This window comes from Salvelinus alpinus, chromosome 4 (genome assembly GCF_045679555.1).
Source record: "Salvelinus alpinus chromosome 4, SLU_Salpinus.1, whole genome shotgun sequence".
Taxonomy (NCBI): domain Eukaryota; kingdom Metazoa; phylum Chordata; class Actinopteri; order Salmoniformes; family Salmonidae; genus Salvelinus; species Salvelinus alpinus.
This window is the reverse complement of record NC_092089.1, coordinates 77,487,693-77,511,713: the sequence shown is the minus strand read 5'-3', so window position 1 is coordinate 77,511,713 and position 24,021 is coordinate 77,487,693. Positions and strand designations below refer to the sequence as shown.

The window sequence follows — 24,021 nt, the reverse complement described above, 5'->3', positions numbered from 1 at the left end:
TCATTACTCCGAAGCTTGTTAGCCAGTAGACGACTGGGTTGATAAACATTGAAGCAATGGTTGAGTCTAACTCGATGGATTGCAAATTCTGCTGTCTGTCATATCAATAGATTTAGTTGTGTCTTGACTTTGAAAAGAGTAGTCGCTACCTTGTCTGAAAAAAGTGTTTGTTGAGAACACTGTCGTCAACAACTTTTCCAATTCTAATATCTTCTTTCATTTTGACAAACATTTCCAAACAGTTCAGTTAATCAGTAAAACCTTTCATACATTTATTTAAAATGTACCGCCCACATAATTTTGTGTTTTTGTCAAGCAAGTCTTTTCTTGTTTGGTAACCTCAATATTTGAATGACCCTTTTGACAAGCTGGGTCAGAATGATGATGGCTGTCAATGTCTTAATAATACAGGTGACACACAGGTGTGCCCTCTACTTCTAGCCCCATATTAAAACATTGGTAATAATTCCACTACTGTTTGGGTCATTATGTGGGTGGAGACACGGCTTCAAATACTATTTGAAATCATGTTAATACTTTGAGCATTTGTTTTAGTCTGCCTGGAGTGCTAGGTGGGTGGGGTTTGCATTTTTGGGACTTTTCTATTGGTTCCATTGCAACTGGCAAGCTCAATTGAGCACAGCTAAAGTTTTTGAAATCATTTAATATAGTATTTGAACTCAGGTCACTGTGGGGGATGTCTCGTCAGCAGTTTTTCACATGGCAGTGACCATTTGACCTCCAACCCATAGATCAGTCAAAAAGAACAGCTGGCCAGTAGCAAGAAGCCAGTTAAAGAAGGCCAGTAACTGGAAAATTACATGTTACATGTGGCATGTTTGTAACTGGCTTTGTCAATAGACCTAACTAATTAACTTTATGGACCCAAGTTATATCACTGCACTCTATACTCCTCTGTAAACTGGTCATCTCTGTATACCTGTCGCAAGACCCACTGGTTGATGCTTATTAATAAAACATTCTTAGGCCTCACTCCCCTCTATCTGAGATACCTACTGCAGCCCTCATCCTCCACATACAACATCCGTTCTGCCAGTCACATTCTGTTAAAGGTCCCCAAAGGACACACATCCCTGGGCCGCTCCTCTTTCCAGTTCGCTGTAGCTAGCGAATGGAACGAGCTTCATCTCTTCATTCAGACTCAATAATGGACACTCTTACTGACAGTTGTGGCTGCTTCACGTGATGTATTGTTGTCTCTACCGTCATGTTTGTAACATGTTTTGTGCTGCTACCATGTTGTGTTGCTGCCATGCTATTGTAATGTTGTCCCCGCAGGAGGCCTTTGGCCTTTTGGTAGGCCATCTTTGTAAATAAGAATTTGTTCTTAACTGACTTGCCTAGTTAAATAAAGGTTAAATAGAATATATGCATATGGGTTTATGAAAATACTAGGAATCCGAGAACCTTGTAGTATAATGACAATAAAAATACCAAGAAGGATGATTAATGAAAAGTTATTGGACCAAGACTAAAGAACCATTGAAGAGTAAATTATATCGTCAATGAATAGGGTTGGGGTTCATTCCATTCAAATTCCTCTCAGTTCAAAGAATGATTGAAGTCCAATTAATGGAAAGAAAAATGTATTCAAAGTATCTCCCCTTGATTGTCTGACAGCAATACTATTATAGTTATATCAAAAAGATCCATTAGCTATCAAGCACAGTTATGTAATTTCATAGACCTCATGATTGTGTGTTGTTGTAGTGTTCTATATGAAAGGCGTAGCTAAGTGTCATGGACCAGTATTTAGAACATGTAAATTGTATTTCACCTTGTAAAAAGACCATGAAAATCCAGTAGTCAGTGAAGGAATGTAGGAAAAATCTTCTAAAGGAACACTCTAACTGACTTGGTATAATTACAGAGTAATTACCCAACATGCTCAAACTCCTTATCTTTGGGCAAATGCAGTGGAGTTTGCACAACAGGTGTGTGTGTATGTGTGCGTGCGCGCATGAGCATGCGTGCATAAGTGAGTGCATTGCAGGGTGGTACGGAATAATACTCTGTCTGCCAAGTAGTAGTAAATTATATAATAAGCGTTGGTCATTCGAAAATAATGAGTAATGAGTAATGCTATACAGCATTGAAAATAATAATGACCTAACTCCTGTCCACCCCCCTAGAAAGAATATGCTGCAGAAATGCTTCAACTACAAGTGCATATAAGATGAAGAGAAGAGTTGAGTACATAGTATACAAAATATTTATTAAGTAGGCTACTGTAGCTTTACAATGAATACAACACATAGCAAAAACATTTCAAAGGAAAAAGTGGTATGGATGATATGAGTGCGGTTACATGCACACAATAATGTGATTATTGTGGTTAGTCATATTAATATAATGGTTCGATTAAACCGTTTACATGCTTTGCAAGAAGAACGAATTCCCTAATAATCCTGTTTACATGGACACATCTGAAATAGGGCTATCCGATGGCACTGATAAATGCAGCATATCGCCAATCAAAATAAACGTTCTACCACAGCGAACATTTTATTTTGGGGAATCATATTTGATTCTGAATTCGAACGTATAAAGTTTGTATGTGAAAACTACTTCTAAGATACATACATTCAGTTGTTCCAAACACACTCCGCTCACACTAAAAAGGGAGGCTCGATCGGCCTGGTGCTAGCACATTCTCAGATCAAATACACCGCTGGAACACCGAGTAAAGGTGTTTACATGTCCTAATAATTCGAAAGATTGCTCAGAAAACAATGTGTTTTAATTGGCGTATGTTGACTTAGATTTTACGGCGACTAAAACAAACAGAGTAAGGGGGTTGAGTGACTATTGCAAAGTCTGCCTACTGCCATAATCAGTTTCATATCGAATTATTAGTGTGCATGTAAATGTACTCAAAATCTGTCTTTAAACTCCCCTCACAATCCATCAAAATGCATTCATCTTCACCATGAGAAGTAGCAACAAGCGCTAATTAATTTGTTTATGACAACCAATGGGGAGAGTGGAAATGTAAACGCATTTCTTTTACGTTCAACAATCATCATTCTGGACCATGGAGAAAAAGAAAGTACACAAACTCGACCACGAACCCGCGCAATATTCTTCCGCCAGTCTCTTCTTATCAACTGTGCAAGATTTGGCACCCGATGGGGAGACATAAGGAGAAGAATGTGTCTGAATGGTAGTCCTTGGAACAATAACATCTCTGGGTGTATTGTTAAGTTTGAAATGGGCGTCCTTGGGAGCTTTTCTGCACATACCTGCTTTAATCAAAGCGGTGGAGTCCAAACATAATGTCTTCTGTTTCTTTAGAGCACGCGCAATCTGTTTCCAGTAGGCTTTGGCGTTGGACTCGTACCCAGGGCAAGTGGCTGGTTTGGCCACATATTTGCAGTCGAAACTTGTTTCCCCTTTTTTGCAGTTCACTCCAAGCACAAAGGAATCATCACCTGTCGCAACCCAAGTGCACTGCGTATTGTCTTTGGCGGAGAATTTGCCCTTGACCACACCCTTTCCTCTGGGGCTGCTGTCTTTATTCGCTGGAGACGGGATGGAGGGCTTTGGTTGCTCTCTGTCCTTTGGTCCCTCTTTTTCTTTCTTCTTCATCCCGCTTTTTTTGGATCCTTGACATTTAGCAACCATAAGCTCCTGAGATATGCAGGCAATAACCAGCAAGACGGCTAAATTGGTAAGGAGCGCCATGTCCCGCTAAAATATCTGCAGAAATGGCATAGTTATTAGTACAGTAGGCCTCCAATTCAAATAATTGGTACTGTAGCCTGTTACAACATGACAGCAGAAGATTTATGGAGGATAATCGCAGATAATATTTAACACAACATTAGTGGTTATTTTAGTCAGCTCACCTGTGGATTTGGGAAGATGGAAATGATTCAATTTCGTTATGACACCTGGGGAACGTGCATGTGGCATTTATAGAGCACAGACACACCCACCACCCCCTTATTTCCTCACGCCACACACATGGAACATGGGCCTAAACACGCACGCACGCACGCACGCACGCACGCACGCACGCACACACACACACACACACACACACACACACACACACACACACACACACACACACACACACACACACACACACACACACACACACACACACACACACACACACACACACACACACGCGTTTGTTTTACAATTGATTCCCATTCAAAATCCTATTTTTCCTAACCTTAACCCTTAACCTAACCATAACAGCAACCCCAAATTCCTAACTCTAATTGCAACCCTATCCCTAATTGTAAACCTAACCCCTAAACCAAAAATAGTAATTTTACCTGTGCTGTCTGGTTTGCCTAATATAAGGAATTTTGAATTATTTATACTTTTATATTTTAACAATTAAATGTACTTTTAAAACTTAAGTATATTTAAAACCAAATACTTTTAGAATTTTACTCAAGTAGTATTTTACTGGGTGACTTTCACTTTTACTTGAGTCATTTTCTATTAAGGTATCTTTACTTTTACTCAAGTATGACAATTGGGTACTTTTTCCACCGCTGGTATATGCACCCATTAACTGTTCTAGTAAAAGTGCAGTGAGCAAAAAATTAAAATAAAAATATATTTTAATGAAGTTGATACAACAGCGTCACTTACTGGGGGAAAAAGAGACACAGCACCTCTAAAAGGGTTGTATTTAAGACAAAGACAAACATTGTAGTCAAAAACGTTTTGCCTGCTGGTATTTAAAAAATAGTGAGAGAAAGGCTTTGAACCTAAAGCAAGGCATTAAGGAACACAGACACACAAAAAATAATTAAGAACACACATTTATTCATTACATACACATGTCGACATTCATTCATTGATTGTGACCTTTCAGTCCAATGAACCAGTGGCAGAGCTGAATATGCCACTCTACTATGTAAATGACACAACCTTATGCATTTCAATACATGGTTTATGGTGATACAAACATACACATAAACAAACATACAAAAAAGGCAAAACCAATGGCGTATCTGCCTTAGGAGAGTCCATTATAGGGTATCATAGGTTTGTCTGACACAAAAACCAAACTGTAAAAAAAACTGTCACCAACAGTAAAAACTGTCACCAAAATGAGTACCATGTGAAAGACGATGGATTTAACTATCTGTCCATACCCGTGCTTTTAGTTGTCATCGTGACCCTTGGAATTATGTTTTTGGTATTGGTCTCGATGAAACTTAATATTAAGTAACTGGTTTCACAAGTTTTTTGTTGTTTACAAAATGTTTTGGTCAAAGTGTTACCTGAAATGAATTTTTTTAGTTGGCACAAACTTACCTCCAAAAATTAATCAATTTAAGATTGTGTTGCTCAAATTGTCTCATATCTTAATTCAACTAGAACTTATTATTTAGGTATCTTAACTAAAAAAGGCTGTGGAACTATTTGCAACAACTTAGATATTTGACACACATGATGACATTGTGCATGTTCATTTATACAGTAATTCATATTCAACATGTGGGATTTGAACTCACAACCTCTTGGTTCACAGCATGCCAATCTTCCTGCTATGTCACCATGCCTGTCAATGACTGATTTCACCTGTATTGGAACACTTTGCACTTCAGTAAGTAAATATCAGATCTGTTAAAAGTACATTTGAGAAAAAATATTTTATTTATCAGAGTGATTAAGGAGTAACTTGCTCCAGAGTGGTGCAGTGGTGTCTGTTGCCATTGTAAATAAGAATTTGTTCTTAACTGACTTGCTGAGTTAAATAAAGGTTAAATAAATAAAAACTTTAAAACAGAGTAACATGCACCACCAACATTAGACAACTATACAGAAAAACATACAATTGCTGAAATAACTAAGTTAAATCAATGATGAGAGAAAAGTCAGATGAACTGATAACTGACATTGACATGGTGGCAGAGCAGGAAGATAGGAATACCAAGAGGTTGTGAGTGCAAAGCCCAGGAGAGGACATGTTGAATAATAATGACTGTACAAATGAACAATGTAATGATGTATGTCAACGTGCATCAGATATGTAAGTTGAAAACATTGTATGTTAAAACGACTGTGTGTAACCAGTTGCACACCTTTATTAGTTAAGATTCACAATAATTTATACTTGAATGAACATATGAGACAAGTTTTCTAGAGTTGGAGCTAAGTTTGGGCCAACAATTTTTTTGTTTCTTGAGGTAACACTTGGACTGAAAAGTTCAGTAAACTAAAAAAGACTATGTAACTAGTTACTTAATAATAATTTGTTGAAACAAGTAGATTTTTGTATTACAGTGCACAAATCATGGTGAAATGGCAGGCTGGAAAGTTGTTTGATTGACAGCAGTGTCAGCATGATCATTTCCACGAAGAGGGTGTTAGAACTCTCTTCTACCATTTATCAAAGTCATTTTCTGGAAAACCACTCTGAGCACCTCTTTAGTCAGACTTTTGAAGTAATCTTCAAAAGAAATCTAAATCTGGGAAAGAGGGAGCAAAAAGTAAATATAGTGAATAGGTTTACGTTTTCTACACTCAAAATACTTTTTACAGACCTGAGTTAATTTCAGATATTTGATCGACAGACATACCATTTCATACAAATGATCATCATGATAATATACAATGCTATGACTACAATTAAGAAAATATCAACAGCCAACTTTTTAAACTCACCTTCATTATTAGTTCTGAAACCAATCAATGACATAGGAACAGATGCCTTGGAGTGACCGCCAACAATACTCTTGTGCCAGCTGTTTGGCATTGCTCTTGACAGTGGGCTTGGTTGGTTTCAGAGCGGTTGGTTTGGGGGTCAGAAGCTTTCTTAGTCCAGCTGTCTTGTTCACTGCTGGCTTGACTGGTTTTGCGCCTGCTGGTTTTGAAGCTGCTGGTTTAGCTGCTGCTGGTTTTGCAGCTGCTGGTTTTGCCTGCTCAGGTCTAGATTGCTGTGGCTTTGTAGGTGCTGGTCTTGCTTCTGCTCTGGCTTTTTCAGGTTTTGTAGGTGCTGGTCTTGCTTCTGGTTTTGCTGGCTCTGGTCTGGCTTTCTCTGGTTTAGTTTGCTCCGGCCTTGCCTGCTCTGGTCTTGCTGATTTAGCTTCAGGCTTGGTTGTGGCTGGCTTAGCCTGCTTGGTGAATGGTACCTTGGGGGTCTCTGGTTTTGCCTGGTTTGGCTCTTGGGCTTTCTCTGGCTTTTCAGGGATTACTGCTGGTGCGGCTTCTGGCGTGGAGGAAGCAGAGAACACCATCTGGGCGTCTTCCGGTGCCCTCTTGCACATTTGAGGCTTGATAGCTTTGGGTGCCTGGCAGGCGTTCTGGAGTTTCCTCAGGTCCCACATGATCTGGGTGAAATAGTGGTGAGGGTTGTTGTTGTAGGGACGGCACATCTGGGGCTTACCCGTGTACTCGCACCAGTAGGTTCTCTCGGCACCCTGGCACGATATCCTCAGCCTGGTGACATTTCCCTGGCCAGTGACGCTCATGGTGCAGAAGTCCTTTGCCTTGTTGTTGAACTGGATGGGGTCCTCCCAGACACTCTTCCTGTTCTCTGCAGCAGCAGTAGCAGCACCACCATTGCCTGCCCTTGTGTTGCCATTCTCATTCTGTCCCTCCACTGCCCAGAGACAGCAGGCGAGGAGCAGCAGTGCACTGGCCCGAGTCCACATGGTTATACCAGATGCTTGAGTGTGAGAGAGGGAGTGAGATTGGGACTGTAGAAGCTGAGGGTCCCTCTTGCTATTTATGGGCTTTGCACACAAAGAGGGCATTCAGGTGAAAAAAAGTCTGGGTTACAAGAGCCCTCATGAAGAGGGGAGGAGAGTAGTGCCCCCCTCTGCAATGTGACTATAATTTATGCTTGTCTAGCCACTGTCAATGAAAGCCAGGGCCACATGCAAAACCAATTGGGATGAAGCAAAATAGGCCGGGAACATTGATGCCCACACGTTTAACCAGGTTTTATATAATCACCCATACTACAAATGTTTAATTGAGAAATATGTCAAGCACGACTTTGTGGACTTTATTGCTTGAGAACAATTCCCCAGACTGCCATTAATTTTGAGAAGCTTGGCGCACTGATGCCAACATAATATTTATCTAATCGTCCACCACGCCACTTTAATCATTCACCACGCCAATTTTTCCCCCTCAGTTTTAGATACTGTTCAACTCAATACCACAACGTGTCTTAAAATGCTATCCTGCAAGGACATGTTGAATTGTTCAAGGTTCATTGCTGTTTTAAAGGTAGTTGAGGTTTACAACCATACAGCACAGCCTATAATTTCCTTCCAAATATAAACACAATAAAATCTGAAACTGGAGACTGGGGAGAAACTTGAGGAAAAAAATCCAAGAAGTTCCAAACAAATATGCATGTGGGTGGCGGTAGGTCAATCTAGCGTGTCACACAGGAAGTAATTACTGTGCCAGTTAAGAAAGAACAAGAATAACCCATAATAGAGTTGCTGACTCGAGACAACGGTATGTATGTAACATGGCTGTTCAGCGAGTGTGTGTGTCTGTGACATAGCAAGGGGGTAGCAGCACATGCCTCTTGCAGCTTTATTTTCCTAGCAGTCAATCCTAACGGGGAAGAAAGGGCTCCTTGTGAGTGACGCGGAATCTGTAATGTAAACATCCGGTGCAGGTTCGCTTCACTTTGTGGAATCAAAGGAAGGGTCAGGCATTTATCCATCCCACTCTCTCCCTCTGCATGTCAATGGCTAAAGATGGGGTGGCAGGTAGCCTAGTGGTTAGAGTGTTGGACTAGTAACCGGAAGGTTGCAAGCTCGAATCCCCGAGCTGACAAGGTAAAAATCTAAATAAGAACAAAATAAGAATTTGTTCTTAACTGACTTGCCTAGTTAAAATAAATAAATAGATCCTTTGCAGAGAGTACAAAGAATTGCAAAGGTGGTGAACCAAAATCACTGCAGACAGCCTGAGGAATGATGACTTAGGGTTGTAAAGGGAGGGTATATTACTGGGAACTTTTGAAGTTTACCAGTAAACTACCAGAATTTTGGTATCTTTCAAAGATTTCATGTAATCTATCACAATACATCTAGTGGCCCTTTTGGGTACTTCAGATTATAACAGGTGTCTGTCATTATCTCTGGACCTGTGTGGCCTTATCACATCTAAAATATATGAAATAAGATTTTTAAAATTATTACGACAAAGCTGTGAAACATTATCCTAAATATAAACCATAAACTAAGGGAATACCATTGCTGTTTAATATGAGGGTTTCAGCATTAAATATCCTCTACTTAATTTTTTACACTTAATTATTTTACTATTTCAATATGTATTTGTTGTCAATGTTTTGTTGTCAAACTGGTGGCAGTTCTGAAGAAAAGTGGCTACTGTAGTTGAAAGAGTTGCAGAGTTAATTTAAAATAATGCCATTGTTGATTAGATGCTTTTTCATTAATTAGGCTATTTTCTTTTGAACAATATGGTCTCTCTACTAGAAACTCATGGACAATATGGACACAGATATAAAAAATGAATACTATATATACTTTTTTTAAGTTATTCAAGTATAAATGACCAAAGTTACGATAGATTACCATAGATGTTCTGTTAATAACAAAATTATAGAAGATTCCAGTAACTTTCGTAAATTACCAGTAGCTTTGCAACCCTAGCTACAGTTAAGAATCAAAATACAATTCCCTAAGATTTTAAATAGAATCAGCTTGAAAGTATCCAATGACTCCCTCTAAAGTATAAACGCATTACCCAATCTTCTTTAACCAGTTGCACATTTAGGGTGAGGGAGAAGTGGTCATGTGGTATGTGCAGACTAGAAAATGTATATCTGGTCTCCACAGATGTAGGTGTGGTTGCCAAATGACTGTGAAAAATGTCCTCCTAGCCCACTGGAAAAGATGATAATCTCCTTTTCAAAATAGCGGGTACGTAATGGAGTACGCCATGTTCTATATCCGACAATGGAAACATATAAGACTGTGGTCTTTTTGGTAATATCTCAAATGTGTCAGCCCACTGTCTCATGTCAAATGTTCCTGATCATATGTAGATAACGTTTTACATAAGACAAAGGACATGGTGTCCAAAATAGGAGACCCCTTGCCCTTAAACACTTCCCGTAACCTGTGTTTTTTCAATTCGAGAATGTTTGGTTTCTCCAGCAGTCACTTGGTGAGACACATTTAAAAAATAATTGTGTACAAGAATGAAATTGAATGTTTTATTCACAATTTATACACGTTCAGATCACCATCATGGACACTCATTTCCAATGGGCACCAGCAGTGCCCCACTGTCCAGTGCCAACATGACAGTTTTACCCTTAAAACAACCAGTAAACATTGCACCCACTATCTAACCAGATGGTGCATACAAAATGTCTGTCTTAAGCACTCAGTAAAATAGCGTGTGATGTAATAATCATACACAGGTAAGCAGTCTGCAGGCATGTACTTAAGTAATAGTTATTGGGAAGTGAAGCTTCTGTCTGAGACGCAATGGGCAAGATCAGTTATGCAAACCATTAAGAAGTCCTCACTCCTCTCATCAACAAACCTCTACTGGCTTAATGCCATTTGATTGACAGCAAATAGTAGTTAAGTAGGCTAATGACCCCCATCTTTACGAGGCAGACAGTGGTGGAGAAGGAACATAACCTGTAAACAGTTAAGAACAGATGGGTGATATTATCGGGGTGGCATGTACAGTACAGTATGTTTTTCAGCATAATCCATCCGGGTGTCATCATTCACTTTAAGCAATACATCTCTTATATACAAACAACTCTTCAATACATTTACCCTTCTGTAGTTCCATAGGTACCAATAGCTATTGTGGGATAAAAAAATTATAATATTGAAACAATATATTATGCATAACTGTTAAACAACTAAAGACCTGAGACCTACAGTAAGAATAGAATTTGGCTTCAAATAGCAGTTCTCCACTTTAAGGTTTGACCACTACAATAGCCTAAAAAATATCTTGATTAACATGCCGTGTTAGTTTACTCAACATGATACTTTGCATTATTGTTAATAAATTAACAAACTAAGGAATGTTATAGTCTCCTGACATTTCTGTTCAGGTTCATGTGATATTCCACCTGTTATGCACTGATATGAGATATTTCCTCATATCTTACAAAATGGTGGTCATCAGTCAAAATGCTATGGTTAAACAGGTCTAACAGTCATCTGTCAGTATGCCTCAGCAAGGACAACAACCTCTGTCTGTCTTCTAATGTTGCAAACATACAAAAGTCATGCTATTTTGTAATTGTCCTTATATTATTCAAGCACAAACATATAGGCCTACGATCCACGACCTTCAAGTCTGTTTCCACACCGAGGTTGTGTTTCAAACATCTCTCCCCATCAGTTAGTAAAACATTATTCAACTATGACAAGAAATGGCAATGTTCTTGTAACAGCTCTACATAACCTTCAAAATACATTTTCAGCTGCTTTTTACAAAACACAGAAGAGGTACAAAAGGTTTGAGAGTACACAGCCCTCTGAATTGTTGTTGTGTCTGCAGTTTGAACTTAGCCTTGGCTCAGACTAATGTAAACACAGGCACAACAGACAGCTGTGTGTGGTGAAGGATGAAGGTCAACCGACACTGTCTCAGATATACACCTTCCTTATTGTTCCCCAGGGAAAATCAAAGGAAGAGTTGATGACAACACCTTGTGTAGTGTCTGAGGGGGTCCTATTGGACACTGGATATCCAGAAGAGGTTGTGACTGGGCAGGGCGATGTTGTCAGTAAATAGATCCGTGGAGATTGAGGAAGAGAGGGCCAGGGGAACACATACAAAAGACATCAGCTTCTTGTTAGGGGCTTCTTCTGCCAGTAAGGACATATTTTCTGAGCTTTGTCTTGTTCAAGGGGTGGGAAGTGGATGGGGTCCTAAAAATAGATTAAATATAATTCAACACTGAGTAATAATGCACTGATGTAAAATTATCTACATGGATAGCCAATAATGTGGTATATTTCTACACGGATAGCCAATAACGTGGTATGTTTCTACACGGATAGCCAATAACATGGTATATTTCTACACGGATAGTCAATAACATGGTATATTTCTACACGGATAGCCAATAACGTGGTATGTTTCTACACGGATAGCCAATAACGTGGTATGTTTCTACACGGATAGCCAATAACGTGGTATGTTTCTACACGGATAGCCAATAACGTGGTATATTTCTACACGGATAGCCAATAACGTGGTATGTTTCTACACGGATAGCCAATAACGTGGTATATTTCTACACGGATAGCCAATAACGTGGTATGTTTCTACACGGATAGCCAATAACATGGTATATTTATACATGGATAGCCAATAACGTGGTATATTTCTATGCTAAAAGTGATCGTAGAAAAGACTAACAGTATATAAAACATATAGTGGAAACGTACAATCTAGTGTTTCAGTTCCAGTTTCTGATGGCCCTGTAGAAGAGAAGATGCTGTATCAGAAAACATTTACATTTAATTGCATCAGATTTAATTGGATAATTCAGAAGCTTATTGCTTTAGCCATTGCGAGACTCAAGGGAGAAATGAAAGCAATGAAATGTGAGTTTTGAAATGAGAGAAGTGAGACTTTAGTCTTAAACTGTATAAGTCAATAGGAATAGCAAACACACACAGCGGGTCTGGTCTACAGTAAATTTACAAGTGGTTAGACACAAATACCATCAAACCATATGCGGTTTAAGGTTTATAAGTGATTCCAAAAACAGCAATCCTCACCGTGAAGACTTTCTGCAAAGTCAGTGAAGCAGACATGCAAGCGCTAAAACAAGCTGTGAAGAGGGGGTAGCATAAGAAAAATAAAGAAGAAAAAAATTATAGTGTCAAGCAAAGGATGAGACAAGGGAGAAGAGACTGTGGAAGCTCTGGAGGTTTTTCAGAGTGGCAATGCTATGCAGACAACCAGCAGGTTATGGCATGAAGAGAGAACAAGGCGGGGAGGTGGCTGGAGAGACGTCGTCCCAGTGATCAGTGGTTCTCAGTACCTTTCTGGAGCCGGTCAAAAAGCACGGCCTTCTCTCACCAGTCGATATGCCTAGGGGGAGCTGAGGCCCTTGGGAACCTAGTCATAGTGTCATAGGCAGGGATGCTAGAGGCACAGGGGTACAGAGATGGGGGACAACATCAATGGCAGGAAAAGGGAATATTCGAGGGTCGACCATTTTGTAAGGCCCTGCCTCTCGCTTCCAGGTCCTTCACTTGACGAGAGCAACGGGGCAGGCATTTCCCAAGACACAGAAAGCAGAACCACTCCATCGACACTTGCTGAGGGCTTGAGGCCAACCAGGGATGGCATGATGCATGCAGTCACCATACACATGCTGCATATGCACTGAACTGGAGGAATAATAACCACTCTATCCAAAATTATTTTCTATTGACTTTGAGACAAGACAACCATGGTGAATTGCTGATTATTGGGTCGGTTGTAATAAGACAAGCCAACCATGGCGAATTGGTGATTATTGGGTCGGTTGTGATAAGACAAGCCAACCATGGTGAATTGGTGATTATTGGGTCGGTTGTGATAAGACAAGCCAAACATGGTGAATTGGTGATTATTAGGTTGGTTGTAATAAGACAAGCCAACCATGGTGAATTGCTGATTATTGGGTCGGTTGTAATAAGACAAGCCAACCATGGTGAATTGCTGATTATTGGGTCGGTTATAATAAGACAAGCCAACCATGGTGAATTGGTGATTATTGGGTCGGTTGTAACAAGACAAGCCAACCCTAATAAGACAAACCCTAGGTGTCAGGTTGGTTATTGTTCTTTTCCCTTTTCAGTCATTCTGTGGATATGCTCTCTGTGTCTGGACACTGTTATAGTTTAAATATGTTGGCTGTCCACATTTCAATGAAAACCATGCCGTTAGAACGAAGTTAGTCACATGAGCAGTTGTCTCAGTACCACACCAAAGCAGACATGCTTGCCTCTCTTTTAGCCTCTCTTTGAGCAAAAGGATCACGCGTACATTCACAGCAGTTTTCCCAATTCTAAAGAAGACAAGACATGCAAGGAATTTTATGTCACTTGATCAAGTCATCGTGCACAGAGCATGCAGTGGGTAAGTTAGTAATGCTCCAAAGGTCATGCCGAACCCAAAACACACAAGCCATAAACAGTGGCCTAGCTACCTTGCTCACAACCTCCCAATGCTGGAGCCGCAACAAAGCAGAAAGAGTCCAGCTGACCTCCAGATGTGTCTGAGGGGCTAGCCAAACCCCTAGGGCATGCAGTGTCCCATCCACCTTATTTAACCATCCCACTGGGTGACTGACTGCCCCCAGGCCAACATGCCGCCCCTGCCCCCGTCCCTCCCTGAAACATGCCATGCAAATTGATTATTTCCGTAGGCCTGCTTTATATTTAGTTTACCTTGTCATTACAGGGTTTTGGATACCTTGTAAACACTCATTATGATAACCATTATTACCAATTTCCATACTGAAACAAAACATTGCATAAAATAAACATGAGGTAAGAGACATGGCATGCTATCAACCCTCGGCAATAAAAGGCTTTTCTCTAAATAGGAATAGGATTCTAGACATAAACAAATGTTTCCATATAGAAAGTTGTGAACGTATAAACCACAGCATTTTATCTTACATCTTAACTTACAAAAACAGAGGTGGAATTTTGCTTTTGTAAGATAATGTTGTAAGAGCCCTTAATGATCAACAAGGGTCATTTCTTCAAGATAGCACACAAAGGAAATCCAAAATGATCCACCAAGAGATGCATTTCATAGCTAAAAATGTAAAACCAGCACCATGAAATCTATGTACAAAATCGACAGAAAAGCACAGATGTACCAATGAGATATACTGGAAGGAGAAAGGAGAGGTAAAATGGGTAAAATGAATCTTACGTTTTCATGGGAATTGTCTCAATGCTACAAAGATACAAAAAAGCAAAAATGTTAATGAAATGCTCGGTAATTGAAATGCACTAGAATGTTTTGGGCACAATAGTACTGTTCAGGTGACATCGATACACGTCATTGATCAAGACACTTGGTGACTTGTCTATGGCCTTTATTCACTACTGTAAGTGCCTGGGCGAGGCGAGGGCGACTGAAGGATGCATAAAACAACATGAATAGCATTCCACAACTCTTAATACGCTGTTTGTTTTCTTACAGTGCAAAGTGCTTGACAGAGAGAAATTAAATGAAAAATAAGGATGAAGAATATGGAAATAGTAGGAATGGTTATCACAAAGTAAAATGCCAAGTTCCAGAAACAGATGAACTGCAAGGGAAAAGAGAGCGAGACAAAGAGAGAGAATGAAGCAGTAGAAAGAGTTAAGTTACTGTAACTTGCTACTCCTATTAATACTACTTACTACTAAGTTACTACTATGTAGAGGTCGACCGATTATGATTTTTCAACGCCGATACCGATTATTGGAGGACCAAAAAAAGCCGATACCGATTAATCGGCCGATTTAAAAAAATTGATTTGTAATAATGACAATTACAGCAATACTGAATGAACACTTATTTTAACTTAATATAATACATCAATAAAATCAATTTAGCCTCAAATAAATAATGAAACATGTTCAATTTGGTTTAAATAATGCAAAAACAAAGTGTTGGAGAAGAAAGTAAAAGTGCAATATGTGCCATGTAAGAAAGCTAACGTATAAGTTCCTTGCTCAGAACATGAGAACATATGAAAGCTGGTGGTTCCTTTTAATATGAGTCTTCAATATTCCCAGGTAAGAAGTTTTAGGTTGTAGTTATTATAGGAATTATAGGACTATTTCTCTCTATACGATTTGTATTTCATATACCTTTGACTATTGGATGTTCTTATAGGCACTTTAGTATTGCGAGTGTAACAGTATAGCTCCCATCCCTCTCCTCGCCGCTACCTGGGCTCGAGAACCAGGAACACATTGACAACAGCCACCCTCGAAGCAGCGTTACCCATGCAGAGCAAGGGGAACAACTACTCCAAGTCTCAGAGCAAGTGACGTTTGAAACGCTATTAGCGCGCACCCCGCTAACTAGCTAGCCATTTCACATCGGTTACACCAGCCTAATCTCGGGAGTTGATAGGCTTGAAGTCATAAACAGCGCAATGCTTGAAGCATTGCGAAGAGCTGCTGGCAAAACACACGAAAGTGCTGTTTGAATGAATGCTTACGAGGGTGCCTACCATCGCTCAGTCAGACTGCTCTATCAAATCATAGACTTAATTATAACATAATAACACACAGAAATACGAGCCTTAGGTCATTAATATGGTCGAATCCGGAAACTATCATCTTGAAAACAAAACATTTATTCTTTCAGTGAAATACGGAACCGTTCCCTATTTTATCTAACGGGTGGCATCCATAAGTCAAAATATTCCTGTTACATTGCACAACCTTCAATGTTATGTCATAATTACGTAAAATTCTGGCAAATTAGTTCGCAATGAGCCAGGCGGCCCAAACTGTTGCATATACCCTGATTCTGCGTGCAATGAACGCAAGAGAAGTGACACAATTTCACCTGTTTAATATTGCCTGCTAACCTGGATTTATTTTAGCTAAATATGCAGGTTTAAAAATATATACTTCTGTGTATTGATTTTAAGAAAGGAATTGATGTTTATGGTTTGGTACACGTTGGAGCAACGACAGTCCTTTTTTGTGAATGCGCACCGCATCGATTATATGCAACGCAGGACACGCTAGATAAACTAGTAATATCATCAACCATGTGTAGTTATAACTAGTGATTATGCTTGATAGATTTTTTTTTATAAGATAAGTTTAATGCTAGCTAGCAACTTACCTTGGCTTACTGCATTCGCGTAACAGGCGGGCTCCTCGTGAGGCAGGTGGTTAGAGCGTTGGACTAGTTAACCGTAAGGTTGCAAGATTGAATCCCTGAGCTGACAAGGTAAAAATATGTCGTTCTGCCCCTGAACAAGGCAGTTAACCACCGTTCCTAGGCCGTCATTGAAAATAAGAATGTGTTCTTAACTGACTTGCCTAGTAAAATAAAGATGGGAAAAAAAGAAGGAAAAAAATCGGCAAAATCGGCGTACAAAAATATCGATTTCCGATTGTTATGAAAACTTGAAATCGGTCCTAATTAATCGGCCATTCCGATTATTCGGTCGACCTCTACTACTATGTACTACTAAGTTACTACTATGTACTACTAAGTTACTATTATGTACTACTACTGTAAAGCTATAGACATAAGAGGGGGAAAAAGATAGTAAACAAGAAAGAAAGGAGTAGCTAGCACCACAGCACAGAAGAAATCCTATAACCTCGTATTTAACTTGTCGGTTGTGGGACTGAATCAAATTGTGTTAATTACCACTTTGTAATCCTGACTCCTCCCCATTTCAGTCTCTTTAATGCGTATAATAAGGGTCTAAAAAGTCAGTGTTTGCCCTAGATTATTTTCGAGGTGGGGCGCAAAGTCCTCAAATCAACTGTATGGCCTCTTTAACCAAATAGGCAGGGGGAAAGTGCTAGGTGTGGTGGGCCATTGGCAGGGAAGAAGGCTGTAATAAGGATCCCCATACATCAAACTAATCACTGGGTTGCACTACAAATTAACAACAGGGAACTTCCAAACCTCAGCTATAGTTGAATTAAGGATGATCCAATGGTTCTTTCCAGATATGACAAACTGTTTGTGATAGCATAATATTAAAAGTGGAGTAGAGATACTCACTCATCGTAAACATCCTCTGTGTCCATTCTACGGTAAAACTTTGCCAGTTTTACTGACAGGATGATGCTAGGAAGGAGGAACAGGGCACAGCAGCCTAGGCCAAACCAGAATGTGTTCTGAGAAACAGAGAAAACAGAGATAATGCCGTGTCAGTGGATCCGATATCCAGGCATAAAGCAGCCCTGTGTTCGCTTCATGTTCTCTTTAGATTTACCACCACCAAAACGTTGAGTAAATTATCAAGACATATGGTATACTGGTTTATGAAATAAAGTATAGCAATGGTTAGGTAGAACAAAATGTTAAACATATGAATAATTGTATATTTCATTACTGGGTAACTTTTCAACACTGGAGCCTTAGGTATGAAGTACAGCACCATACACTGCCTACACTTCTCAGCCCTGTAGATTCATTAAGGACTTTCCATCATTTTGGACATCAATGTCTGCAGAGTGTGTATCTGTGTGTGACTGTGCATGTTTGTGTAGAGGGGGCAGTTTAGCCAGCTCTAAATGAGAAAACCACTGAGTCATAAAGTCATCATAGCTATGACATAACAGCGCGTAACAGCCTCATAGTCTGTTTTAGAGAATGAACACTGTCATGATACATTTGGCTCCCTTCCAATCCCACTGATAGTCAAAGCGTCACAGCTTTGCTCTGTTTCCATGTTAGGTAACCAGCTCCATTCCTCCATCCTTACCAGATACACTGTGCTGTTGACTCTTCTCTACTCTATAGACTCAGTGTGTAAACTATTGTGGTGCGTAGCTATTGTGGAATGACTAGAAGCACTAACTCTTTCCTGTGTTCCTGTACCTTTGTTTCCTTGACACTAGTAAAATTACCCATTGAGCTTTAACAAGCGCTTTGGTCGGTGCTGAGTGTCCAGAAACATCCTGTTCCTAGTCCAAGTCAATTAGCTGGCGCTGGAACCTATGGAGTTCCTAAGTGGCTATTTGTTCCACTTCACTAGTGGAGGCAGAGATGCTTCCTGCCATTGGGAGTGTGTTAGTAACAAGGCCCCATGCCGACAGGACAGATGTCGGGATTATGTAAGGCTGGTTTTATTTCCTTCTTCTCTCTTTCTCTGTCTCTCGCTCCCCATCTCTGCAGCACTCTGTAGGGTGCCCCACTGCGCGCTGCCAGGTCTAACTAGCTCTCACTGATCATGTGCTGGAATTCGGGGCCTGTACGTTCTAAATCAGGCGAGGTTGGGGGTAATGGTGTGTAGGTGTGTGTGATTGGAGGGGGGTGAGTAGTCAAAGTACTGTAGCCATCTTTTGCCTTAATGACAGCTTTGCACACTCTTGGCATTCTCTCAACCAGCTTCATGAGGTAATTACCTGGAATGCATTTCAATTAACAGGTGTGCCTTGTTAAAATTTTATTTGTGGAATTTCTTTCCTTCTTAATGCGTTTGTACCAATCAGTTATGTTGTGACTAGGTAGGGGTGGTATACAGAAGATAGCCCTATTTAGTAAAAGACCAAGTCCATTGTGACCCGAGGCGTATATCGCAAGTCATGAATTCACAGGAGAGCCTTTTGAACATATTTTTAAAATAAAAAAAAATACGTGCAGAAATGCCTTCTTGAACATGTGAACTTTCATGTGCCTTAATATCAAACTTGTATGTCATCTGTAAATACAAATACAATTGTTAAATTACGAGCCTAGTTGGCTTTGCCACAGAAAAAGCGAGCAACCTTCCAGCTAGCCGTGATTGGCTGAGATAATGAGTGGGCTGGACATTGAGATGAGTTTGGATTGGTCGGTGTTGCATCTTGTGTCTATAAAATGAGCTGCTCGTAATGCGTAAATAATCGCTTCTACTGCAGTTTTTGTTCTAAAGATATTATGTTAGCCATGGAGAACTGCAAATATGTTGCTACTGCTCCCAATAACATTGCTGCCCTGAATTTATCAGGCTCTATCGACAAAGGTCAGTGGGAAAAGGTTATGATGGACTACTTTCTGGATGACGATCGTGCCATGCAATGCTGACTCTCTCATTTCATAACACGTTTTGAAATCAGTGGAACACAATGGGTCAAACAAGCTGTGCAAACTAAACGGAAACAACACATGATGTCTTATGAAAGGGGTTCCAGTCTGCCATGAAGCTTTCATCCATGTATACAGGTAAGAATCTTGCTACAGATTCAGATATTATACGGTTCTAATTTTGTCAGAAAGTTGTTTTCATTGCAAGCTAAAGCTTGCTGTTAGCTAGCTAATGTTAGCTGAGGTTAGGTGGCTGGCTTGGTAGCTAACATTAACTTATGTGTATGAAGTGTGTGTAACGTTAGTGATGTTTTCTCAGAATGCCATTTCGCATTGCTAGTTATAGCCTAATGTTAGCTAGCTAACATTGAACTTATTGCTTAACTTTAGCTAGCTATGACAATCGGTTTGTATTGCTAGTTAAAGCTTGCTGTTAGCTAGCCAGCTGACATTAGATGGCTGGCTTGTTACTGTAGCTAACATTACCTGTATGAACTGTGTGTAGTAATGATATCTCAGAATGCCATTTTGCATCTATTGTATAATAATGCTAAAAAATTTGTATCTGGAATTTGTCTTTCAACATTATTCAGTACACCATTTCTCCAACTACGGATTTGGGAAAACACGTGTGGACCTGAATTGTGATAACTGCAGTGGCCAAAACAAGAACAAGTTTGTGCTCTGGTATGTGCCTGGTGGACCATGCACAAGCTCCACCACAATCTGGACCTTCACTTCCTGATCACAGGCCACACCAAGTTTACCCCTGTCTTGTGCTTCGGCCTCATCAAGCAGCGATTCAGAAAGACCAGAGTGAACACTTTGTCTGAGATTGCTGGTGTTGTGAAGGACAGCACTGTGGCAGGGGTCAACATCCCACAGCTGGTTGGACTAGATGATGGTACGGTGCTGGTGGAAAGCTATGGCTGGCAACAACACCTGACTCTGTACTTTAGGCCGCTGCCACAGATCAAGCAGTACCAGCACTTCAGGTAAAAAATAATTTTCTTTGTATGAGGTTATTCTTATCTAAACTTGGGATGTCAATTGATGTTGTGCAGGGTTGTAATGTCTTCAGATTTTTTGTTATTCCCTGTTTTACAGCTTCGATGCTCTGGAGCCTGGTGTTGTCGCCAAGGAGCGTTCAGACTGTCAAGACCAGGTTTCAGCTGCTGTGCAACGCTGACATCCTTCCTCCCATAGATGGTCTGCCTGTAAAAGCACCACCTGGACTGGACACAGCTAGACAAACTATCTTTTTGACAAGATCAGGGAGTTTTGAGACTAAGAGGCTATGGACATCACATGTCCTGCACCAAAGTCAAGGGCAGGACAGAAACAGGCTCTCCATATATAGACTCACTTGTTCATGCATGGTTTGGATGGTCCAGTCATCAGCACTATCTGCAGTGCCTCTATTCACATGACTCTCTCCTAACACACACGCCATACGTTGCTGCTATTTTCTTTTTTATCCTGCTGCTCAGCCATTTTACTCCTGATTGTATGCATATAACTACCTCGTCTATCACTGATATCGTTATTGTACATACTGTATATTTTATTTATAGACACTAACTATTTCTGATATTGCTACTATGCAAGTAACCATTTGACTGTACAGTTTACACCTTCTGTATAGACCATCCACTTAGCAAGACTTAGCAAAATATTGCTATATAAAATTAATATTGATATGTGTGGTCGTAACATGATTTTGTGACATACCACAACAATATCATGTGACCGTATCAAGTGTCCACCACTTAAATATATGGAGCATGCATCTGTTTATGTACTGTACATGTGCACCTCACTCAGGTTTCAACTCAGGTTGCATGGCCTTAACTTATGTATGGAATACTGTGTGATAAGTGCAAGTGTAACGGTATATAAAGCATGCTAATGTACTGGTGTGAAGGCATTTGGGCAGTGATGTAAAGTACTTAATTAAAAATACTTTAAAGTACTACTTCAGTAGTTTTTTGTGGTATCTGTACATTACTTTACTATTTATATTTTTGGCAACTTTTATTTCACTACATTCGTAAAGAAAATACTGTACTTTTTACTCCATACATTTTCCTTGACACCCAAAAGTACTTGTTACATTTTGACAATGAAATTGTCCAATTCAAACACTTATCAAGAGAACATCCCTGGTCATCCATACTGCCTCTGATCTGATTTGTAAATGATGTCTGAGTGTTGGAGTGTGCCCCTGGCTATCCATCAATAAAAAATAATACAATTGTTTAGTCTGGTTTGCTTAATATAAGGAAGTTGAAATGGTTTATACTTTTACTTAAGTACATTGTGCCCCTGGCTATGCGTCAAATTATATTTTTATACAATTGTGCCATCTGGTTTAATATAAGGAATTTAAAATGATTTATACTTTTACTGAAGTATGACAATTTAGTACTTTTCCCACCACTGGATGTGTCTGACGGTTATAACATTTTTCACATGACCCATCAATTTAGACAACTGTATCTGGGTAAGCGTCATCTAATATTTATAAATATTTTTATCTGGACACTTTCTGTTTACCTGGAATTTTTCCTTATTGTGTACTACCACTTTTAGTCTTCAGCACATGACCTTATGTGAATCCTTAAAGAGATGGGTGGGGCTGGCTTAAGAGGGTGTAAACAATGCTGAATGGGTGTAGACAAAGGAGAGCTCTTTAGTAGGTACCAAAACATTCAAAGGCCCCTTTCTCAAAAGTGAGTTTACAAGTGTATCAACTTTGAAAGTAGAATTACGTTCCTATTGTTTCTCAAAAATGCTATGTATGACATACCATTTTGTAGCTCTGAGTCTCTAATTAAATCCAATGTAAAAAACTAAAGTAAAAATGTTGCTACATAAGACTAAATCCAGGTGGTGAGTCACATATTATGGCAAGAACAGCTCAAATAAACAAAGAGAAACAACAGTCCATCATTACTTTAAGGCATGACGGGCAGTCAATTCGGAAAATGTCAAGGACTTTGAAAGTTTCTTCAAGTGCAGTCGCAAAAACCTTCTAGCACTATGATGAAACTGGCTCTCATGAGGACTGCCACAGGAAAGGAAGACCCAGAGTTACCTCTGCTGCAGAGGATAAGTTCATTAGAGTTAACTGCACCTCAGATTGCAGCCCAAATAAATGCTTCACAGAGTTCAAGTACCAGACACATCTCACCATCAACTGTTCAGAGGAGACTGCGTGATAAAAAAAATAAAAAAAATTCAACCTTTAACTAGGCAAGTCAGTTAAGAACAAATTATTATTTACAATGACGGCCTACCCCAGCCAAACCCTAACCTGGACGATGCTGGGCAAATTGTGTGCTGCCTTATGGGACTCCAATCACGGCCGGTTGTGATACAGCCTGGAATCGAACCAGGGTCTGTAGTGACACCTCTAGCACTGAGATGCAGTGCCTTAGACCGGCTGCAACTAAGGCGCAAACACATCACTACTAAAGGACACCAATAATAAGAAGAGACTTGTTTGGGCCAAGAAACACGAGCAATGGACATTAGACCGGTGGGAATCTGTCCTTTGGTCTGATGAGTCCAAATGTGCGATTTTTGGTTCCAACCGCCGTGTCTTTGTGAGATGCAGAGTAGGTGAACGGATGATCTCCCCATGTGTGCTTCCCACCGTGAAGCATGGAGGAGGTGGTGTGATGGTGCTTTGCTGGTGACACTGTCTGTGATATATTTAGAATTCAACGCACACTTAACCAGCATGGCTACCACAGCATTCCGCAGCGATACGCCATCCCATCTTGTTTGCGCTTAGTGGGACTATAATTTATTCTTCAACAGGACAATGACCCAAAACACACCTCCAGGCTGTGTAAGTGCTATTTGACCAAGAAGGAGAGTGATGGTGCTGCATCAGATGACCTGGTCTTCACAATCACCCGACCTCAACCCAATTGAGATGGTTTGGGATGAGTCGGACCTCAGAGTGAAGGAAAAGCAGCCAACGAATGCTCAGCGTATGTGGGAACTCCTTCAAGACTGTTCACCTGGAAAGTATTCCAAGTGAAGCTGGTTGAGAGAATGGCCAAGGGTACGCAAAGCTGTCATCAAGGCAAAGAGTGGCTACTTTGAAGAATCTAAAATCTATTTTAATTTAACACTTTTTTGGTTACTACATGATTCCATATGTGTTATTTCATAGTTTTGATGCCTTCACTATTATTCTACAAAAAATAAAGAAACATTATTGAATGAGTAGGTGTGTTCAAATGTTTGACTGGTAGTGTA

At 40.0% G+C, this 24,021-nt stretch overlaps 3 protein-coding genes across 14 annotated transcripts in view; all 3 read right to left on the bottom strand.

Moving 5' to 3' along the window:
* Positions 1-2,219: 2,219 nt before the first annotated feature.
* LOC139574473 (fibroblast growth factor-binding protein 1-like) lies at positions 2,220-3,959 on the bottom strand. Its single transcript, XM_071399092.1, has 2 exons — positions 3,870-3,959; positions 2,220-3,720 (listed from the first exon to the last, which is right to left on the bottom strand). The coding sequence occupies exon 2, from the start codon at positions 3,703-3,705 to the stop codon at positions 3,034-3,036; it is 672 nt and encodes a 223-aa protein (XP_071255193.1). The 5' UTR covers positions 3,706-3,720; positions 3,870-3,959; the 3' UTR covers positions 2,220-3,033.
* Positions 3,960-4,790: 831 nt separating this feature from the next.
* LOC139574472 (fibroblast growth factor-binding protein 2-like) lies at positions 4,791-7,712 on the bottom strand. The gene is made up of 2 exons (XM_071399091.1): positions 6,661-7,712; positions 4,791-6,464 (listed from the first exon to the last, which is right to left on the bottom strand). The coding sequence occupies exon 1, from the start codon at positions 7,647-7,649 to the stop codon at positions 6,669-6,671; it is 981 nt and encodes a 326-aa protein (XP_071255192.1). The 5' UTR covers positions 7,650-7,712; the 3' UTR covers positions 4,791-6,464; positions 6,661-6,668.
* A 2,481-nt stretch (positions 7,713-10,193) lies between these two features.
* Positions 10,194-24,021, bottom strand: part of LOC139574471 (prominin-1-A-like) — a 113,815-nt gene continuing 99,987 nt past the window's right edge. For 6 of the 12 annotated variants that reach the window (XM_071399083.1, XM_071399078.1, XM_071399090.1 and 3 more), the window contains 6 exons: positions 17,740-17,855; positions 14,917-14,940; positions 14,421-14,489; positions 13,025-13,128; positions 12,423-12,455; positions 10,194-11,900 (listed from right to left, as the gene is read on the bottom strand). In XM_071399083.1, coding sequence (XP_071255184.1) covers positions 13,059-13,128; positions 14,421-14,489; positions 14,917-14,940; positions 17,740-17,855 — 279 coding nt within the window. In that variant the 3' untranslated portion in view covers positions 10,194-11,900; positions 12,423-12,455; positions 13,025-13,058. Of the gene's footprint in view, positions 11,901-12,422; positions 12,456-13,024; positions 13,129-14,420; positions 15,299-17,735; positions 17,856-24,021 lie in introns of those variants that run through there. The other 6 variants (XM_071399082.1, XM_071399086.1, XM_071399087.1 and 3 more) reach the window with 4 other exon arrangements.

What these genes read in the sequence shown, in the direction of transcription:
- LOC139574472 (XM_071399091.1), bottom strand. Translation starts at nt 7,649, where the DNA reads ATGTGGACTCGGGCCAGTGCACTGCTGCTCCTCGCCTGCTGTCTCTGG.
- LOC139574473 (XM_071399092.1), bottom strand. Translation starts at nt 3,705, where the DNA reads ATGGCGCTCCTTACCAATTTAGCCGTCTTGCTGGTTATTGCCTGCATA.